The 22,110-nt window shown below is 46.7% G+C and overlaps 1 protein-coding gene across 4 annotated transcripts in view; it reads left to right on the plus strand.

Annotated features, from left to right (window-relative positions):
• Sec31 (COPII coat complex component secretory 31) overlaps positions 1-22,110 on the plus strand; it is a 182,666-nt gene that overhangs the window by 19,662 nt on the left and 140,894 nt on the right. For all 4 annotated transcript variants that reach the window (XM_084588119.1, XM_084588121.1, XM_084588117.1 and 1 more), the window contains exons 7-8: positions 14,518-14,660; positions 17,275-17,386. In XM_084588119.1, the coding sequence (XP_084444245.1) occupies positions 14,518-14,660; positions 17,275-17,386 (255 nt within the window). The remainder of the gene's footprint in view (positions 1-14,517; positions 14,661-17,274; positions 17,387-22,110) is intronic.

Here is a 22,110-nt window from a genome sequence, read left to right on the forward strand (position 1 = left end):
TTAATGGTGCAAGTTTCAGTCAGATCCACCCATAAATAAGGAAAAAAGTTTTAAGAGGGGTGTCCCCCCTTAACCAGCCATTATGCTTAACCCTTTTTTTAGATGCTTTCATGCTGGTTTAGTTCTTGCATGATGGGTCTCCAGAAAGGCTAGTGAAATCCTTATGTAGTACAGTTGAACCTGGATATAACGAAGTTGACAAAAGTTCGCAATTTTTCGTTACATGCAGGTTTTGTATGAAGGCTCGCATGAATGATGCAGAAACGAAACCGAAAGGCTTCAGATATCAGTGAAGGTGAACTCATCCTTCAGGCATTTATTTTACTGTAAAAAACTGTGTGATCTCTGCTTGTATCCGCGCGAGCGAAGGCACAACACTGCACTCCAATGAAGCTAAATCATGTAATGCTCCTTCGTCGTCGTGCGAGCCGACGAAACGGCGCAATACGTCGATAGCATTCATCACCTCCTTTGCGGTGGGCATGTCACACGGATCTGGCTCACAGGAACCATCATCACAGACATCGGGAGTTTGCACGCTTTCGGCAAGTGCCTCATCATTTATTTCTTCCGTAGCTACGGCTGCGTTGTTGACAAACAAAAAGTCGCTCAGGTCGACGTCGTCAGGACACCACCTTTGTTGCGTAGCTTATACCACGCATCGGCCACATCGAATGAAGCTGAAGTCTCTTCTTCCTTGTCGTCGGCACCAGCCTGTGCGTTTTTTGTAATTCCTGCCTTCATAAAGCACTTCTTAACTTCTGCCCTGACTTCTTGCCAGGACGCAGCAAGCATTTCAACTGACTGATAAATATCGATCTTCAGCTCCCGTTCCAGACGGATGTTCAGAAGAAGCTTCTGTATCAATCGGCGCCGGTAACAGCATTCAAAACTTGATTCCTTTGTCCAGTGGCGGTATTATTGATGTGCAATTAGCCGGGAAGTAGTGCAGTTCAATGTGAGGCAGCTGCAGGCCTTCAACATGGTGCTCAGCGCAATTGTCCAAAAGTAGGCAAACTTGACGGCCTTGCCGCTTGACATCCTGGTTGAAGTCTTTCAGCTATTCAGAAAATATTGCCCAAGTCATCCACGCTTTAGTGTTCGCCGTGTATTTCACATGCATACGCTTCGTCCCTTTAAGGGGGGACGAGGGTCTTAAAACTAACTTTTTAGTTATGGCTAGAATCTCGCGAAACTTTGCACACAGATGTGGTTTTCTCTCCTGATTTCAAAAATGTAATTATAATTGAGCTGGTGGTCTTAGATCAAAAGTTATCTAACAAAGTCCAGAGCATAATTAGTGAATTTCTTACGCAGCTTTAATGAACTTTCTCATTGCATTTCGTTGCTTTTAATCACATAGATTGATAGCCAAAGTCTTCCCATACCCGATGACATCCTTCGTTTTTCTCAAAAAGGCACGTCATCCTCACATATTATGGTGAGAGTAAAAGGCTGTATTATTTTACACGAACTCATTAAGCTAATCTCAAATTGACATTTATCCATTGCCTGAACTAAAATATTAAAAATCTCATCGGGTGCTTTATTTCTCTCTGAAGAAAATGGTACCAAAGTTATTTATGTGAACTAAAAAGAAGTTATCAAAACCCTGCGTAAGACTGTAGAAATCGACCAAAAATATGAAACTGAGAAAACGGCATTTGAAGTTTGACCACATATTATCAGTAGCCTCACTGTGATATTTCTCACCAAAAATGTCATGCTCTTCCTATTTCCAAAACTGTCTTTGGATTTTTAATATGTCAACTAAAACTGAAGCTATCACCATTACCCATGGCCAAGGTAGTGTATGCCATTAGGAAATCAGCAAAATTTTTTGACATGCAATATTATTTTAATGGCAATTTGAAAAAATCTTGATAGAGTGATGCAAGTGTTGGATCACCCCCTGATCTTGTCAGTGTGACTGCAGTGATGCTAAATTTGTCATTATCACTCGGCGACAATGTAGAGAAAAAGCTCAGTAAGGCTGAGTGCAGTGTCCAGAAACAGCACTGAGAAAAACGTATTTGCATTTTGAGACCTTTAACTTTTGCTACACTGCAGCTATGGTAATATAAATGGAATCGTTGTGAGGCTTTGTTCTTTATGAGAAAGGCTATACAGTCGAACCCGGTTATATCGAACCCGGATATATAGAATTTTGGTTATATTGAACTCGCGAAATATCCCCTTGAAAATCCCATGTAAAAGTATAGGAAAGCCGCGTCATATATCGAACTCAATTTCACCGGTCGTTCGATATATCGAACTCCGCACCACGCACTGGAAAGTGTGCCTTCCCCAAAGACGATCGCATCACCCTTGGCCGTTTGCCGCGTGACGTTTTCAAGCCACGCGCGGAAGGAAAGAGAGGGGACAGTTCGGCGACGGCTAGTCTGGGCAGCGCCGCGCCCATTCCCCAAAGGCGCGCGCATCTGCAGTTGTCATTTCCCGTGCGCCAACACATGACGTTTGCAAGCAATGTGCATGGGTGTGCCCATTCTTTTGCCGAGCTATCTCTCTCCTTCAGCACGCGCAACGCATGCGCCAAGCCAGCTCAGCCCGTTTTTAGACAGACGTCGGACGCTTTCTCCAGCGGGTGTTGCGAACCCTCTGCGTGCGGCGGCGCGGCGGCTGACGTGGCTATGGCGGAGAAGCGGCAGCTTTTTTTTTTTCTTCTTCTTTCTTTTTCTTTCTTTTTTTCTTTTCTTTTTTTTTTTTCGAGAGTCATCCTTTCTTATCGTTGTGCTGTACGCGTGGCGTAGCGTAAGATGTGGCGGCTGCGGACGTTAAGAAGCGGCAGTTTTTTTTTTTTTTTTTTGCGGGGGTGTTTATTATCATTTTTTTACCGTTTATCCTTGCATTTATGAATCGTCGAAAGCACACGGTCAGCTGCTGCGATCATGACGCCCGCCCCAAGCGCGGCGTGATAAATCGAGGCTTGTTCCAAGCCATCACGGGCACTCTGCCAAGTTCGCTCCCCGCCACCGCAGGAGCTATCAAAAGATAAACGCGCCCTGACGTTATCGCTGCGCAGCATCTTGGCACGCTGCCAATGAGCTGTGGATGAGACTGAAATGGACTGACGCGCGCCATCAACATGCAAGCGAAAATGCTTGGGATTTCTGGCGCCGCGGCGATACAGGAACCACGTTTTGAGCTGCCGCGGTGGCTCGAACGGCGAGAGGGACGCAGTTCCAGCAAGTTTGAAAATTTTCGCTCTGTCGCTGCCGCTCGTCGCTGAGATCGCTCAGTCGCTTGCATGTGAACGAGCTGGCCTTAACGCATTTTTTTTTTCAAATTCTCGGGTGCAAAAGTGGAGGATGGGTTCATTATGCGAGTGGGTTGATTACGCGACAAATACGGTATCTTTTTTCGCATCGTAAGTGCCGCCACAAGCAGATTTCTGTATATCGAATTATCGATATATCAAACTATTTCGCGATCCCCTTCGAGTTCGGTATATCCGGGTTTGACTGTATACTAAACATATAACAGTACCCTCCCCAAATACTGGTAAAAGCTTGCCACAAAGTCTTATACCGCCACGAGAACCAGCGTGAGAAGCTTCATTTACCACTTCATATGCCTGTGGCAGTGCCCTTCAATGCAAACAAATACTCAAAATAACGATAAAGCGGTCCTGCAATATTAATAAACCTGCACAAAGTTTAAGGCTAAAGCACAGCAGCATACTGGAATGACCTAATAAATTGGCTAATGTTCAAGAATGAAACTTTGCTACTTTGCTGTACAGCGCATGCAGAGCCGCACGCGGGGCCGCACGCGGGGTCCTTTGCTAGAGCTAAAGCTCGAACTTTCACACCCCTTGAGCGCAGCGACGCGATTACTTAGACAATCTGCAACAAAAAAAAAAAACCACGAAACGAAACCGTCCGCGGAAGAGGAACGCGGGCAACGGCGCGATGTCAGGCTCGTCTGTCGTTGGTCTGAAGCGACGCGATAAAAAAGCAACGAAGTTGTAGCGTCGGTGGGGACCATGAGTATCAGCTGAACAGTTAAATCTATCGATGCTATCTTTGATGCCTCTGAACCGCTCGCAAACGATTATATGCCGCTGGACGTGCTGCAGCTAGGTCGAGAGCACTCCGCGCGACCCTGGCAGCGCGCCGCCGCACTCGTTCTTCGACGCGCACTCGCTAGGCGCTTCCGTTTTCAATACACTCCTGATATCTATGTCTACCGATCTACATCTAAGGACCAGCACCGGCTGCGGGAACGACTGATAACGATCGCGAAAGCGCATCATAAACGAGCAAAGCAGCAGCCGCGACGAAGAACGTTAAAAAAAAGAAGAAAAATGGCAAGTCAGTCGCGCTGGCCAATGGGAAGTGCGAGATGAGGGGCTCTCTTCGCGAGCGCGCGCTCCAGCCAATCAGCGGACCGGAAACGGCTTTCGGAAAACCCGCGACGGTGGTCGTTCTGTTTGAGCGACGTCATTTGGAGATGCCGCAAAATGCGCACAAAGAAACACGCTTCAAAACAAGTCCAAGATGGCGGCGGCCAGCCGGCTGCTTTACCTGCGGCACGTGCGGGAAGTTCGAACAATTTTCATCCCTTTTAGGCCATTTCGAGGCTCCCGTGGCATTTTAAAAGTCGATTTTACCGTATTTTTCGACCGAATTCAGTGTTGATATTTTGAAGGCTAGTGCTCAAAGGTACAAACTTTCCGAAAATGCGTTTTTCTCAAAATCAATTTTTCGCCCATTTTTGACCAGTTTAAGACCCGCGTCCCCCCTTAAGGGGGGACATAGCTCTTAAAGCTATTTTTCTTAATTTTCGACCAAACTTGATAAAACTAGGTAGTCTCAGTTTCTTGCACTGTTTTCTAATATGTAACTATTTTTCCAATTGTCCAATTAGTTCAAAAGATAGATGAAATTAATTGTTCACAATTTGCAGAAACAATGAAAAAGTAACCACATTAAAAAAAGTTCATATTGAAACTTTGCTAAGTACTAGAAAGCATAATGTATACACTGTTAGGAGAACTTTTTTGATAAAACAAATATTAGCGATGTTATAGCATTTCAAAGTCCATCATTCAAATGTGGGTGCCCTACTGTCTGACCTAGAGAAAGTTGTAAAATTTTTAAATCGTAAATTGCAAAATCTGCTCCTAACAGTGTGTGCTTTGCACTTTTAGCTACATGCCACAACAAAAATTACGGTTCTACCTCCATTGAAGGCAGAGATATCGCTTCTGCAAATAAGCAAGAAGCCAAGAATCGGTGTTTTGAGAAAACGAGAAAAAAGAGATTGGCTCTCTTTTAACCAAAAATGCCGAGAAAATATTGCAATATTTTGCAATGTAAGTGACTAGAAGGCACCAGGGATGTAGTCAGACTGACTATGGCCACCCAAATGGCGTTTTTTGAAAGCGTGCTGCTTGTCCGCAGTGGTCTTGCACTTGTTTGCAGATGCCACTGCTCGGCGGTGGTCTTTCTCTGCCATGCGCTTCATGCTTGGTGTCCCAGGGTTGAGGTGCAGCTCTTTCAATATTGCTGCAGAGGAGTTTTGGCAACCTGCATTAAATCTCATGACAGTGCTGTTTGTCGATTCCCGGTGGCTTGCATCGCGCGCGCAGCAAGGACGTTCACAACGAACGGGTTGCACTTCTCTTTTTCGTTCACACGGGGCGAGCTCCACGCTGATGCAACGTCACCGCAGCACGCGCACTCGATAATAATCTTTATGTCGAGGCCATATTCACGTTCACCTTTCCCTACCGTGACACTACCGCCGCACACCTTGCACTTCACAAAAGACATCAACGCGTTCGTTGAGTCCAAACTGACAACGAAGCCCTTCTCGATGTCCGATGGCGCGGCCGCAACATCGTCAGCGCGAGTGAAAAAATCCATCTTCCGCTTGGTGGCCAGTGTTGAAGAAAGAACTTGTAGCTTTTCTTGGACTTCCATTTCTCTCTGCAACAACTCCGTACGTTGCAATATTTCGGTGTCGCGCCGAATGTGGCTGATGTCCGGAATGCATTCACTCGTCGGCGATCCGATTAGGCCTAAGTCCACTTTGGTACTGTCTGCGGCTTCGGCATCACTTGCTGTTGGCGGCGGACTATTCTCGACGCTGGCCAAAGAAACTGAGTGCTTCTTGAAGTTGTAGGCCGATCGCTTCTTCTTTTTGCCAAACTTTTGACTCGCAAACTTCGGCGTTTCTTCCAATATCGTGCCGCACTCGTCACAACTCTACGACTGAACAGGGAGAGACGCGTCGCCTGCGGAGGAGCAGATGACGGGAACTTTGTGCGGCCAATCACAGCGTGCTTTTCAATCACGTGTGCTAGCTCGATGAATAGAACCGTGCGTTTGGACTTTTTTTATGCTTGGATTTCGACGTCACCAGTAAGCCGGCGGAGGCACTTGTGGCAGGAAATGGGAAAAGAAGAGCCGCTCTTTCCAACAAGACCAAGATGGCTGCGATCGCGCGTGTAGAAAACGACCTACGCGCCTCGGAAAAAACACACGTTTTTTTGCGGATTTCAGCTAACAGTGACGCTATAAATTGATTCTGTGGCCCAAATACTGCACCGCGAGATATAAAACCTGGCGAATTAAAGAATAATAGCTACAGATTCTGAAAATGTCACTTTCAAAAAATTGATTTTTTTCGCAACTTTTTTGTCTCAAAAAGCCGTGTTCCCCCTTAAAGCACCTGGGACAGGCACTTCTTCCCACAACTAGCAGGACTCGCTTGTCAGTGCCATAGAGGTTGGTGCACAGTAGAATTGTTATGCGGAGTTTGCTCTGCTTTCCGCCGCAGCAGTCATCTCCTTTAAAGGTCCAAAGGACCACAGAAACGGTCACCAAGAAGGGTAAACTATGCCATAACAGTGATAGATATTGAACCACTCATCATTCTCCCGCAAAAATTTTCGGTCTAGCTTCTGGAACACCAGAGAATTAGCGATTAAAAATGACTCTTCCAATTTTTTCTTTCAACTCATACGCCGAAGGGAGTCATAAAAAAAAAAAAAGAAGCAAGTTGAAAGCTCCGCCCAGAAATACGTCACTTCGACGAACTTCCGGTTGCCGCGCGCTCGCACGCTGGCGTACTCGGGTCTCGAGTCAACCCGTCCTCGCTCGCACACGCCTGAAGAGTTTGCCAGTTTGCGCAGCATAACCGCGGTTACGCGAAACTGTGGTTACCCCTGTTACACGGCGGACCAAACCATGTTTACACCACTAACCGCGGTTATCGCAAACCGAGCTTGGCGACCTCGGTTTGCGCCGTTAGCCGAGATTATAGCCTGAGTCTGTTGACGGAGGCTACTCGTCGGCGCCAGAGTGCGCGAAACGTACAAGCGGGTCTGCTTCACAAAGTTATTCATTTGCCCACTGTATCACGTTTAAAGAGCGATGTATAGAATATGCGGTGTCTATAGTGCCGCCCGACGTCTTCGATTACGGCCGACAGCGCAGCGACTGCGTACTGAAGCCTTGTCCTGCCTGCAGTATCGTTAACGGCTTGTTGCTGATCAGAACGTCAAAAAATGTGCGGCCTTAGTTGTGATGAAAGTACGCGAGTTTGCAACGCTTGCATCACAGGATGCCGCAAGCAGGCTGAGATACGTTACACTTTATCGCGGGGGTGGAGCGCGCGAGCGCGGCAGACAACGGCGCAGTGCATGACCGTCCCTAGTTGTCGCTAGGCCTAAATTGTTTCGCTTCGAAGCCGCGGCGGTCGGCGCTTTGGAACTGATCAACGCTGTCGTAAATCGTCTTCTTATGAAACTGCCTTATTGTGAATCCTATCCTGCCATAGTAAAAGAATCATAGGATTAACTGTGGCGACGCATTAATCGCAGAGCTAGTACGAGCAGATGGGATGAGCCGAAATGCACCAGCGGCAGCTGGCTTGAGCAGTAGCTTGCTTGTATCACGCCTGTCGTTCTTATCAGCAATTTGCTGCTGGTCAGCGATCCTCACGAGGGCTTCATACATTATATTCGACTCAGTATTCCAGACGGCAAAAAATTTTAGCACGCTTTATTTCGGACATCGGCGATAACTATCTGCCGTGTCGTTCGCGTACGGTATGCGGGAGGAGGGGCCACAGCGGCGGTGTTTACGGCGGTCGAGGAGGTGCTGCCATCATGCGGTGCTTAACCGCCTGAGGAGGGGCCTGAGGAGCTCACGCAGCACACGAGCAGATGACTTTCGCAGCTACCGGAAGTGTGTCCGTGACATTATGGCTGCAGTGGCTGCAGCAAATGGCAGCTTCTAGCAAGCCTTGCCAGTCAGCTGTTTTTAAAATTAATAATAAATCGCTGGCTTTGTTCCAAGGCGTTATACTTTGGGTTAATGCTCAAAAGGATTTGTTCTACACACTGAACACGTTTATCAGTGGCTTCTTGGTGACCGTTTCTGTGGACCTTTAAGTGCTAGCGTGTGGCCTGGAAGCATCTGATAAAAGAGAGCCGTCTCAGCATTATAGATTTCAGCCGCTTCCAAGCGACTCAGTATTGCAGGAAGCGTTTCAGCCACCCACGAAGCAGCAGCATCAATGTCTACAGGGGCAGATTCGCCGCAGATGACTTTCCCGATGACATTGTGTCGGTTTTTGAAACCTTGTAGCCACCCGTTAATTGCTTTGAAGTCATCATGGCCCAAGATGCACGCAAAATCCTTCGCCTTCTGTTGTAATATCACTCCGCTTATGGGCACATTCCTGGCTCGCGTGTCCAAAAACCACGTGAACACTGCCTTGTCTGCATCATCATATGTTGACAGTTTCAGTCTTTGCTTAGCCTTTGTTCCAGACTCCGCAGCACTTCTAATCTTCTCTTCCGCACTCAAAATTGTCGATAGGGTGCTCGCTGGGATGTTGAAATGAGCGGCGACGTCTTTCTTCTTCTCGCCTGCCGAGACTGCATTTAAAATGGCAAGTTTGTCTTAAAATTACAAAACTTTTCGTTTCCTGGCTGTTGCACACATCACGACAGACTGACGGCGCAGATACAAATGGAGCCCCACGAATACAGGCAGAAAGGCTGGCCTAGCAAACACGTCGGGCGAACCAACACCGCAAATCCGCAGACACACAAGACGTGCACGAGACACAGAACAGACAAGATGGCGAATGCACAACGTGCACAAAAATTGCATGTGCTACACGCACATACAGTACCAGCAAAGAAATCAACTGTAAAGCCCCTTGATACTTTGAAAGTTACGCCAACGATTGAACTTTGCCGCCGCCGCGCTACCTCCTTGCCTCCTCCTCGCCCTTTGCGCGCCTCTTCGCTGAAGGCCGGCTCTCCGCCCGATTTCCTGAGCGACGATTGGTCTCCCTGCCGTTGCCCTTGGAAACCAACGCGCGTCCGACGTTTTTCTTGTGTTTTCTTTATCCTTCGCGCCATTTTTCTCCTATTCTCAGCGAGCGAATATTGCGCGCTGTGCTTTTATTGCAGCGTGCAAGCTCTATGCCGTGCTGTTGCGCGTACAACTGCAGCAAGCGGCCTGAAGATGGTTATGCGGTATTCATGATACCTCAAGGCAAGCGTGACGGCTTGCGCAAGAGTCAATGGATTCACAAGATTAATCGAAAGAAGTTTATTCCTAGAACGAACAGGGTTGTTTGCGACGTAATGCGCCTTTCTCAATCCCCGTAATAACGCGTCACCTGACGCTGCGTTTTCTATTCCTGCTTGCTCCTCAATATTTTTGCGGCGGCAACATGTTCATTGTATAAAAATAAGGTTGTCCTCTGCAGCATGCTGAATATTCTGCGAGGCTCCAGGCCTCCATCATTTCACACGCTGTCGACTTCTGTAGTCAGATATACAGCACTATAATCTGCCTTTTGCTGTCAGTGATAACAGGAAAAGTACAGTCTCTCGATTGCATTTGTCGCGATTATGCTAGGATCCCTGGCCTCGTTCACTAAAAATCAAAATTGGGGCTTGTAGAGGAGCTAGTTTTTCCAGCTTGTACTTATAGTGTGCGTCGGTTACTCAGGAGCAATGAATGCTGGCCCTGAAATACTCTTTGGCAAGTAAACCCGAGGTATTGAGGGTAATCTGCACTAATTAGGTCGTATGGCATTTTTTTTTTTCAATTCTTGAATGTGTCTTGCCATGCTTCGACGCACGCGTGGGTTAAAAAGTATGCGTTCGTTTTATCAGGGATACGGCCAATGTGCAGGGGGTGTTCACATGATCACACATGCTTTGACCGTGACTACTAGGCGTTGGCAGGTTACCTTCGCTTTGAAAGCTAGAGCTCTAAAACCGCGATTCCGCGTATTCATTTACTGCGAGAAACGTTTTCCCATCGATGTCAAATCAGCCGGAACCATTGCATCAATTTTCTGTATTTACGAAACCTAAACAATCAATAATGATTATAGTTGTGATGTAAAAATAGGGGAACATTTTGCGAGCAACAATTCTTAGCACTGTAACATAGTACTCATTTCAATTGTATTCAAGATTTTTTTTTTTTTTCACCTAGCATGAGTGATTAACTCATCGCTCTATGTTCTAGCTACATTTCACTGTAGTCCGGTTTGAGCCGCCAATATTACCCGAACTCAAAAAAAAAAAAAACAACAAAAAAAAAAAACAGGCCCCAACGCAGTTCCATCAATTGTCTCTTACCGACCTGTCCTGAAGCAAAGGAAGCCTCCTCGATAGAGACATGAACCTCGCGCTGATAGTAGTCAGTTATTTCTGTGGCTTGCTCTTTTCCCACCTCCATTTATGAGAAAATAAGAAAGTATAAGAATTAAAAGTCAATGTATAGTTGTCTCGTCAGATATTATGAGGTAATAGAGATATGACAGACAACGTAAGGCAATGAAAATTGAAGAATATCAATGGGTCATGGGACGGCATCAGATTAAATAGTGATGGTTATGAATAGTGATAGCTAATGATGGTGACTGTTACGGATATTAATAGTAAATGATAGTAATAGGCCCGGATAGTGAGGTGATAGTGTTCATTGCGAATAGTGACAGTTATGATAGGTCACTTGACGGCATTAGTAGATATAGTGATAGATAGGATAGCGATAGTTAATGAATTGGCAGTTATATGCTTTCTCATTTCCGCACATTGAAGACTTATGTGCCCCTTGTTTTTTTATTTGATTGTTGCGTTCAATGAAATTATGCTCTTTTACATAGCGCATGAGGCCACAGCATGCTTGCCCCAGAACTTCAGTGTGTCGGCAATAAGGCCCACCACTTCTCCCAGTGTACCCTGCTGTCTTTTAACCACACGTGAAGTCAGTGAGTGGCCGCGTACTCATAAAAGTATTTAATTCCTCCATCAGCATCAAGACTGCTGTGGCAAACCTTTTCATTGCCCCGAAGCGGCAAGGAATAGCTCAAAGTTTGGTTTTATATAAATTTAACTAATTAACGCAGATTATTGCGGATCGCTAACTAGCACAGTGCCATTACACTTGGCCTAAGCTTTCCAACGGTATATGGTTCGATGCTGCAGCTAAAATTTAGATTTGAATTGCAATTTACTAAATATTAATTAATTTGGCCCAGTAATTGATCAAAATACATGTACAATTAACCAATAATCCAATCTCATGGTTGATCACGTGACATATACTATGCTTAGACAGATAGCTTGACAGTAGCGAAATAGACTAAGTTCTGCTTTGACCTTCTCTGATCTTGAAGTTCAAAGCACCAGCCTGGATCGTTTTCCGACGTTTTACCGCGGTGACAGATTTCACGCTCTAAAAAAACAAACACAAAGTCAGAGGCAGTACTAGATTAGGTGCACAAAGTAAAACACCTTATCATGTGACTTAAAAAGTGTCTGCAGCACAGAACTCGCCTGAAAGCTTTGTTTATCAGTATTCCCAATTCAAACAGTTCCAAGAAGAAACCAATCAATGAACATTACTTTCGGCATTCTCAATGCTTTTCTCGCAATTTTTCAAAAATTTTGTGCACTCCTGGAGCGCAGACCTAGCCCAAAAGCTCGCGCTTCACTCACTGCTGCGGCCGGCCGGTGGGCGCCAAGGAGAAAAAGCGTGTCGTGTGCTGCGTGAGGAGAATCGAGGAGGAAAGCGCGGCGCGGAGGAGAGTGTCGCTACTTTCAAATTATCAAGGGACTTTAATCAACTGCAGCCACTAAGGCCACCTGGTGTTGCACTACACTACTAACGCCTGAGGAGGCGGCTGCATTAGCCACAGAGCGGCGCTAGAAGGTAATACTATCATCATCATCGCCAACTTTGCTTGATTTCTGCAATTACAGGCGTTCACGTAGCTGCTGGCTTCTTAGAGTTTTAATATTCACGAAATTAATGCATTTCTTTGGCCAAATTTTTAGTAAAAGCTAAAAAAATAATGACTGATCAGCTTCGTGAGTTTGTTACATCATGGTTGACCGCCGCAACGCCTTCGTTACATAGAGGTTGAAAATACATTAGCTTCAATGGGTGTGGCATTGGGGAATTTAAAAACTTCGTTAAATTCAGGAATTCGTTACATAGAGGTTCGTTACATCCAGGTTCAACTGTATTGCTTAAGTATATAACTGGTCACAAGGTGAGATAGGATTGTTTTAATTGCCATGTGCAAACACTTGCCAAGAGCCACCAGCCTCACTTGTCTCATGGCAAGTGCCGTTGTTCATTTGGCTTTCACATATATTTATTTTGTAATTTGTTACTCTTTGTCTGCTATATAGCTGCTGAGACAGCATTCACTGTCTGCCTATGTATGCATGTAGTACAGGTTTCCTTGTGTGCCAGGCATGAAAACTGTGAAGCAGGATTGAGATTTACATGCTGGCAAGTATACTCAAAATGTAAGTTCCTGGCTGCTGGGGCTGTTTTTCGGTGGAGGCGAAACGCCTTTATCGATACTAAAGGCACCCATGTTTGCGTACTGTATGACGTCCCTTGATGGTCAACATTACCAGAGCCTTCCACTATGGTGCTCCCCCCCCCCCCCTTATTGCCAATGTCGTTTTGGGACATAAACATAATGCACTATGTCAGACTGCACTAGTGCTTATGCAATTAAATCCGGTTAAACCCGGATTCGTCGAACTTGAAGGGGATTGTGAAATAGTTTGATATGTTGATAATTCGATATATAAAATATGCCAACAGATAGCTTTTCTGTGAAACCAGAAGCGTGAATATGATGCACCCGTGCTGGCAACATACTTCCTGCAACTTTGGGCCACTTAAGCGCATAACAGGCAGCACGATGCTCATTGCGAATGCGCTGACCCGACGAGGCTAACGCGCGCTACCATGCGTCAAGCAGCATCCCGCGTTAGGCGTTGAAAAGGGGTGCACAGTCACGTGCCGCTGTGTGGGCCAGATCGGATTGCTGGAGCTTGCGCTGCTCGTGTCTAACGCTCCGCGACACAAGTGCTGTTGGAGTTGGTGCTTGCAACAAAGCTGCAGTGGGCAGTGATTGAAGAAAAGCCATCGGCGATAATAAGAGGTCTAATTCTGCTATTTGTACAGTTCAAGTGCAACAAGAACTGAATTAAAAATTGGTACAGTTAATTTCTGTGTCGTCTTCAGCACTGGTGCATCGAGAACAGCGTCGAGTTAAGAACAACATGTCAGAAACAAAGGTCATTTTCAAGCAGACTCGACATTGACTTCGTTGTGTGGTTTTACGGCGTTAGTGCTACTGGCAGGGGCTGAAGGATGCTCACTTGACCTGGCTCTATGCACAACAAGTTATTATGGGTGCGCCATCTAGAAGTGCCCCCCTGCAGGGGCAGGGCACGGTTATTTATTTATTTTTATTTTTTGCCTTCTTGCTTCAAAAAGGACGCACAGGTGCTCCTAGTCTAGCTGCACAGCATTGCTTTGATTCTTGGTCACTGAAGAAGTGCTTTTCACCTTGAATCTCATGCAAAACTGTTCATAGTGGTGTAGTTTAAATTTTTTTTTGCATTGATTCTATAGAAAACCGACCAAATGCCCTCACATTGTTCGTGCATTCAGGGGTGAACCTAGTTCATTTTAATGAGAGTTTACTGTAGCAGTTGACAGTTTATCATTGGCAGTGTCATAGTTGGAAATGACACGTAATGGACTTGCACATAAAACAAAAAAAATGTTCCTCTACAAAGTCCATTTTGCTACTGGGGAGCTTTACGCTGGCACAAGTGGAGGGCAGCCTGTCTGCAGTGTGTAGAAATGCCTTTGATGACAAGGATTGGGGTGACGTTTCTGGATTGTGCAGCTGCTGACTGGTGGACCCCTGAGTGTGTTGTGGACAAGGAAATGAGAAAACCTGTTACTGCAGAGAATAAGTTCTCATTGTATTAAGCTTGCTCTCTCTCTCCTTTTTTTTTTTTTTTTTTTCCATGAAAAGGTGCACGCTCAAGGTTTCTTGAATTGCAGGCAATTCACTCTTCCTCCACTGCAGGATGTAACATGCTCGAGATAGCAGAAACTTGCAATGGTGTGCTGGGGTTCACTTGAGCCAGATGATATGTTGCATGTTCGTGTTGTATGCATGTAGGTGCACTGCAAGGCTGTGGCGTGGCACCCTGAGGTGGCCACCCAACTGTGTCTGGCCTCTGAAGATGACCACGCGCCAGTCGTCCAGCTGTGGGACTTGCGATTTGCTACCTCACCGCTTAAGACACTAGAACACCACCAAAAGTGAGTGCTTCCTGCATAGAATAATACTAGAAACCAGAATAAGAAATGAATGTTGATGAAATCCCCTGTGTGAAGTCATAAACACTGAGAAACATCCTGCAGTTATGGTGACAGTGCCACCGTGGCAGCAGCCATGATCACTTTTGTTGCGGCCGGCGCAATGTGGCTACGAGTGGAGGAGGCGGGGGGCACCATGATTGGGCTAGATGAGAATGCGCACGGTTGCATTGCCATTGATAGAACATGGGCCAGCCGCGTAGGCACCCACTACTTCACGCGTGTTCCCATTCAGTCTGCCAACCGCTGTTGTCCAAAGAAATGGATTTTTCACCTCGTGTCGCCGGTGGTTTCCACTGTTCACCCAGCCGATGTGAGTTTTTTTTTTTTTTTCTGCTTTTCATTGCGATGCAGTGCTACATGTTGTGACATTCCAAAAGCGAAAGCTGTAAATGTGACATTGGCGCTGAAGCATGGGGCATTGTCACCTGTGGTCCCTTGTCACAATTGTAGACATTCTGCTTATGTGAATTCACATTTTATTGTCATGAAACTTTCGCAAGGTTCTGCAAAGCTTCAGGTAACTCGGCGCTAGCTGACAGATGGTGTAGCGAGTTTGTTACGAGGTCAACAGCCAAAACGCCATTACATGGGGTTCTCGGGTACACATGGTTCAATGGAGGCGATGTAGGGGAATCGATAAACTTCATCACACCAATGAATTCGATACATAGAGGTTTGGTACGTCCAGGTTTAGCTGTATGTGCCAAAATTTAAGGAGGCAAAGTCACCGCATCGCTTCAAGAGAACCAGAGTCATTGCAGAACTGTCTTCATAGCATCATTTATGAAATGACTGAAAACCCCGTGTATGCTGTTTTGGGGTGTATTAGAAGGTATTTGCTATTTAGCAAGTTCACCTTTAGAGCATTGCACTCATTAAAAAAAAAGAATTAAAAAAATTCGCTGTTTTGGAAAATTTCTTTCACAGAGGTTGTCCACGGAGGTTCACTTGGTACATCAGTGCAAAAATATTTCAGTCAAATGTACAGTCATGAGCAATATGAGAAAGAACAAACTTTTTTCAGAAAATTGTGAACATTCTCGGCATTTCTCTATTAAATATGATGGCAACCTACGGATATTATGCATCCAAAGGAAACCTCTTCAAAAAACTAAAATATCTATTCTTGTCAAACAAAATTATAGAGTAATCAACAAATGAATGCTCAACCTTTGTTCTAGCTCATATTGCTCATGACTGTACAGACGTCTAAATTTTTCTAATTGTCATCCTTGCAGTATACCAGTTTTGTCAGCAGTTGTTTGAAACACAAAAAGTTTATAGATTAATCCAGCAAATGCAGACATTTTAAAAATAATTTATCATTATGAATTCAGTGCGGATATGAAGAAAAAAACCCCTTGAAATCTTGATTATCTAGTAATATAGTTACTGTCACTTCATAAAGCACTGTGTGCTGTGCCTTCTGTTTCTTTTTTTTTTTGTCACTCGCGGAAAGAGCAACACTTCCTGTGGAAGACGCACTTATACAAAGAAATCGAGGAAAGCAATTTCCTGTGTCCATTTCCATTGACTAGTGCCTTTTTCTTTGTACTTTTGTAATGGAGAATAGGAAGCTAAAGTTTCACAAGCTGAATACCTGTGGCTGTAACTGATTGGCAAGGAAGTGCTTTGTCTAGCGTGCAGCCGGTCAGTCAGTGGGAGGTTGTTGGGTTTTGGGCTCAGTCTTTGAGAACGCAAGCACACAACGCGATTTTAAAAAGCAGCAGAGCAAAGGAAGAGCAGCAGGTCGTTAAAGACGTTTGACCATACGCGATGCTGTAACAGTTTGCAAGTGGCCCGCTTAAGTTATGCACCTCTGGCTGGGCACATGCAGCTGGTCACTTGTATGGATGCAAGTTGCAATGCTCAATTTTTATAGTTTCATAATTAAAAATAATTTGGGACATTGATTTGAAAAAGCACTCGTTTTGTTTCTTGATCTTTCATAGTATGGCCATGTATTGCTATCACTTTCTAAGGCAGATTTTTTTTTTTTTATCTACAGACAATTACAAATTGTCTTCTGGATTTTTTTCGGGCTAATTGGTCTTTTGCAAACAGTAACTGCACATATTGTACTGATGTTGTTTAAAGAGTAGGTTTACTTGGTGGCAGCAAGAGTCTGTGGCACTGCTGCCAAAAATGGTTTCTAAAAGAGTGAAAATGTTCAAGAGACCAATGCCGCTTCTTCCCCTTCTTTTAATGTGCATAGGGATAGGGGTTGGGTTTTCATCGGTGCACATGCATCCTATGGTGACTGCTGACTCAAATGGTCTACTGTCATTACTGCTGAATAAAACCACAAAAGCACATCTGAGCTATCTTCAGTATATTTTATTAGTGTTTAATAGAGCATATTTTGAGCTTGGTAAAGCTGATGCTGTTTATGCTAACCTGGCTGAAAAAAATGGAGATGAAAGGAATTCCAGATTTTAGTTTTTGAAGACATTTCGATAAAAAAGTTTTTTGCTGAGCATGCATATTTTGAGATTGTAGCTGACACTTGTGAATTGCTAGTTCGGTTCATAAGATTTGCTCATCTTGTTTGTAGGGGTGTCCTGTCTATTGCTTGGTGCCCACAAGACCCAGACTTGTTGCTGTCATGTGGCAAGGACAACAGAATACTCTGTTGGAACCCGAATTCTAATGTACCAGGTGGAGAGGTAAGCCGACAGCATCCTTTTTTTTGCTTGTTTCAAGTTACTGTCATTCTATGCATGGGCATAAAAGTGCCTTTAAGTAGATAAGGTGTCTTCCATCAGACTTCATTTGAGACAATTCCTTTTTGAGTTGCTAATTGTAAGCAGAACTTTTGTATGCCGACAGCTTTTCTCTGCACTGTTTCTCTTGACCCTTTGTTTAGAGATGTGCACTATCTGGAGCAAAGGTTCTCTAGGTCGTGACTGTGGTCAGCACTTGCTGTTGAGAGAACTGCTTGTCAGAATAGTTCCACTGTACTGCACATTCCATTTCAGATGCTGCCTTTCTCTCTTGTTGTAATGTGTTGCTCATCTATTATTAGGTTTGCTCATAATGTCACCACAACTGGGCAAGAGCTTCCTCATGTCAAATATCATGAGCAGGTGCTCCGATGACGTAGCGACTTTTTGAACTGTTCACACATTCTTCATGTTGTCCTAAGTAGACTGTCTTTATGATGAAGCACGTACAGCAAAAGCTGGACTGTGTGCCTTGTTGAGTGATTGGGGCGCTCTGTTTTTCCTTCACTGGCACCTGGTAATATGAACTGTCGTCGATGACTGAACATTGAGACCCCTGATTTTTCAGACATGGTTTATATTGGGAAATTTTTGCAGCATCTCGACGTGCCACTGAAAGCCGCCTAGAGGTCGTTTTCAAAAGTCCTTCCGGGATACGAGTTGCATGCAGCTGCTCATGCATCGCTGCGAGAATCGCCGATACTCGCAGTGACGGTTTTTGTTTTGTTTTTTAGCTCCTGCCGATTTTTTTCCACTGTGGCCTAGACCATAAAATTAAGGTACCCCTTTGTGTAGATGCGAAAACATTGATAGATGCTGCAGCCATTTGGGAAAAACTACCTCCGCAACTCCAACTGTCGTCGTAGCCCACCCCCGTGACCCTGGCCCATTCTGTGGTACAGATGAGCTCAATGTCGAGGACTGGCTTTCGCTTTATGAGCGTGTTAGCCAGCACAGCAGGTGGGACGCCACGCTGAGGCTGGCCAATGTCATCTTCTACCTTACTGGCACGGCACGCGTGTGGTTCGAAACATATGAAGCAGATATACCCTCCTGGGATATTTGCAAACAAAACTCCGTGACCTGTTCGGAAAACTGGTTGGCCGTCAACTCGCCGCCAAGAGGGATCTCGCCACATGTGCCCAGACATCTACCGAGCCTTATTTTATGCATATACAAGACGTTCTGGCCCTCTACCGAAAAGTTGATAAAGACTTGACAGAACCTGATAAGGTGGGGCACATCCTCAAAGGCATAGCCGACGATGCCTTCAATCTTCTACTCTGTCGGGACTGTTCTACGGTTGACTCTGTTCTGCAGGTTTGTCGACATTTCGAGCAGGCCAAACACAGACGAATTGCACATCACTTCGATCGGCTCCCCAACACTGCTCCTAGCTCCACGTGCGAGGATCTGCCGACCCTAAGGCAACCTTCCAACACAGAAAATGTGACCCGCATTGTGCGTCGTGAACTGGAAGCGCTCGCTCCTGCTCGGACAGCAACCTAGCGACGATATCCCTCATTCAAGCCGTCGTTCGTCAAGAGGTTGCCAACTTGGGCGTCCCCTATAGCCACACCGTGGAACACCACAGTTCGAGCCCCGTCCCTCCCATGGTTGCCACCGCTACGCCCCGCAACACCTACACGCCACTCTACCGATACCGCAATTCTGATGAGGGGCGCACCCCTGACGACAGGCCGATCTGTTTCACGTGCTCGCGTATTGGCCACATCTCTCGCCATTGCCACAGCCGCTGGACATCACCACCTCGACGTTTTCCTTACGTTGACCGCTACTCCGATTACGGTCACCGCCGTTTCACGCCTCATTATGAGCCGCCCCGCACCGATACCACTCCGCCTCCTCCTGTGTCCAGTCGCTCTCCCTCCCCGCTAGCCCGCCGTTCCCGTTCACCTCTTCCTAGCCGCAGTTCCTCGCTGTCCTCTGCCGGCCGCTTCACGGGAAACTAGCCAATGCAGCTCCCGGAGGTGACGCTGCATTGGTACCCCGACCTGAAAATCCTCTACTGCCCATTTCTTCGCCCTGTAACCTCTCCCTGTTCGTGGATGGTGTTCCCGTCTCTGCCCTCATTGACACTGGGGCCCAAGTCTTGATCATGAGCTCATCATTTTGCCGCCGCCTCAAGAAAGTACAGATCCCCGCCGCTTCGCCCACCGTTCGTGTTGCCGATGGCAGTGCTGCTGCCGTCACTGGGCTGCGCACTGCCCGAGTCACCCTTGCCGGTCATCACATCCCTGTTTTGTTCACTGTCCTCAACCAGTGCCCTCACAATGTGATCCTCGGCCTTGACTTTTTAACGGCCCACTCTGCCCTTATCGACTGCTCCAGCGGCCTTCGTTTGGACCTACCTGTCTGTTCAGAACATCCTCCATCTACACCCCGCTTTCGCTCCACCGAGTTCGCTCGCCTGCTGCCTGACTGCTGTTTACCTACCTCTGTCACTTTTCCCGCCTGTGCCTTACGGTGACTATGTTGCTTGCCCTATCACCGAGGCCTTTCTTGACCGCAACGTCGTTCATCTCATCGTACGCATTACACAGAACAGCACCTACCTTCCTATCCTGAACTTCAGTCTGTTACCCCAAGTTCTCCCTGAAGGAATATCCCTTGCAACCTTGTGCCCTCTCACAGACTGCACCATTTGTGCACTCACTCCTGGCCCACATTCAAGCGTCCTTCCAACACCCGTACTCCCCACCACAATTACCGACCCTATTTCCACAATGATTGCCTCTAACCTCAGCCCCGAAGACGCTCAGGACCTGCACAGCCTTTTGTTATCCTTCTCCGACATTTTTTACTTTGCTGCCGGTTCTCTGGGCCAAACATCAGTTGTGACTCACTGCATTGACACCGGCGATGCAAAACCTGTACATCGGAGGCCTTATCGTGTGTCCCTTTCTGAGCGCTAAGTCATCCAGCAGGAGGTCGACAAGATGTTGGGCTACGATATCTTCGAACCTTCGAACAGCCCCTGGCCATCTCCTGTCGTGCTCGTTAGAAAGAAAGACAACAGTTGGCGTTTTTGCGTCGACTATCGATATCTGAACAAGTTTGCAAGGAAAGATATTTACGCGTTGCCGCGAATAGACTATGCCTTGGACTGTTTACATGGAGACCGCTACTTTTCCTCCATCGACCTTTGTAGCGGCTACTGGCAGATCTCTGTTGACGAACAAGACCGCGAGAAGACAGCTTTTGTCACACCCGATGGACTTTACCAATTTAAGGTTATGCCTTTTGAACTTTGCAACGCCCCTGCTACATTTGAACGAATGACGGACTCCTTACTCCGCGGCTTCAAATTGGACGACTTGTCTATGTTACTTGGATGACGTGATTGTCTTCTCGCCCTCGTTCGAAAGCCATCTTCGTCGCCTTTCTTCCATCTTGGCACTTTTCCGCCGTGCCGGACTTCAACTGAACTCAAAGAAGTGCAGTTTTGGTCGCCGCGAACTTAAAGTGCTTGGCCATTTAGTGAATGCCACCGGCGTGGAACCCAATCCCGACAAAGTTCGCGCTGTGAGTGCTTTTTCATCTCCCCATTCACCCCGTGATGTCCGCAGCTTTATAGGACTGTGCTCTTATTTTCGCCGGTTCGTCCCAAACTTTGCTGCTGTTGCTCGCCCTCTCGCCAATCTGCTGAAGAAAGGCGTTCCTTTCTCATGGGGACCAGAGTAGGCTAACGCATTCTCCACCCTCATCGCTGTTCTCACCAATCCTCCTGTGTTGGCTCATTTCAACCCGTCTGCCCCGACGGAACTTCGCACCCGACGCCAGTGGCCACGGGATTGGTGCCATTCTTGCACAGCGACAACGCGGCCAACACTGCGTGATTGCCTACGCCAGTCGTCTCCTGTCATCAGCGGAACAGAACTATTCTATTACGGAACGGGAGTGCCTGGCTCTCGTTTGGGCCGTTGGAAAATTCAGACCCTACTTGTTTGGCCGACCCTTCACTGTAATTACCGATCACCACGCCTTATGTTGGCTCTCTTCCCTCAAGGATCCTGCTGGCCGCTTCGGCCTCTGGGCACTGCGCTTCAGGAGTATACCTTTTCCGTTGTATACAAATCCGGTCGGCTCCACCAGGATTCAGACTGTCTGTCCCGTTATCCCGTCGATCCCCCTTCCTCTACTGACCATGAGTCGGACCCCTGTGTCTTCTCTATATCGGACGTTTCCCACATAGCCGATGAACAGCGCTTGGACCCAACCCTCAGTTCTCTTATCGACCACCTCCGCACACACAGCCGTGACTCTTCCCTCACCCTGTTCTTCCTTCATGGGAATACGCTATACCGTCGCAACATGCGACCTGATGGCGCTGAGCACTTGCTGGTCGTTCCCCAACACCTACGCTCTGCCGTTCTCGAACAAATGCACGACGCCCCTACAGCTGGTTATCTTGGCCTCTCACGCACATATGACCGCGTGCTCCGGCGTTACTTCTGGCCTGGACTCTACCGCTCTGTCCAACGTTATATAGCTGCTTGCGACCACTGTCAGCGCCAGAAGAAACCCCCTGTGCTACCACCTGGACACCTGCAGCTGATTGCTATCCTGACTGAGCCATTTTCTCGTGTTGGCCTTGACCTCCTAGGGCCCTTCCCCGAGTCCTTGTCAGGAAACAAATGGATCGC

The sequence above is a fragment of the Amblyomma maculatum genome, chromosome 1 (assembly GCF_055883805.1).
Source record: "Amblyomma maculatum isolate TAMU_Amacu chromosome 1, ASM5588380v1, whole genome shotgun sequence".
NCBI classification, from domain to species: domain Eukaryota; kingdom Metazoa; phylum Arthropoda; class Arachnida; order Ixodida; family Ixodidae; genus Amblyomma; species Amblyomma maculatum.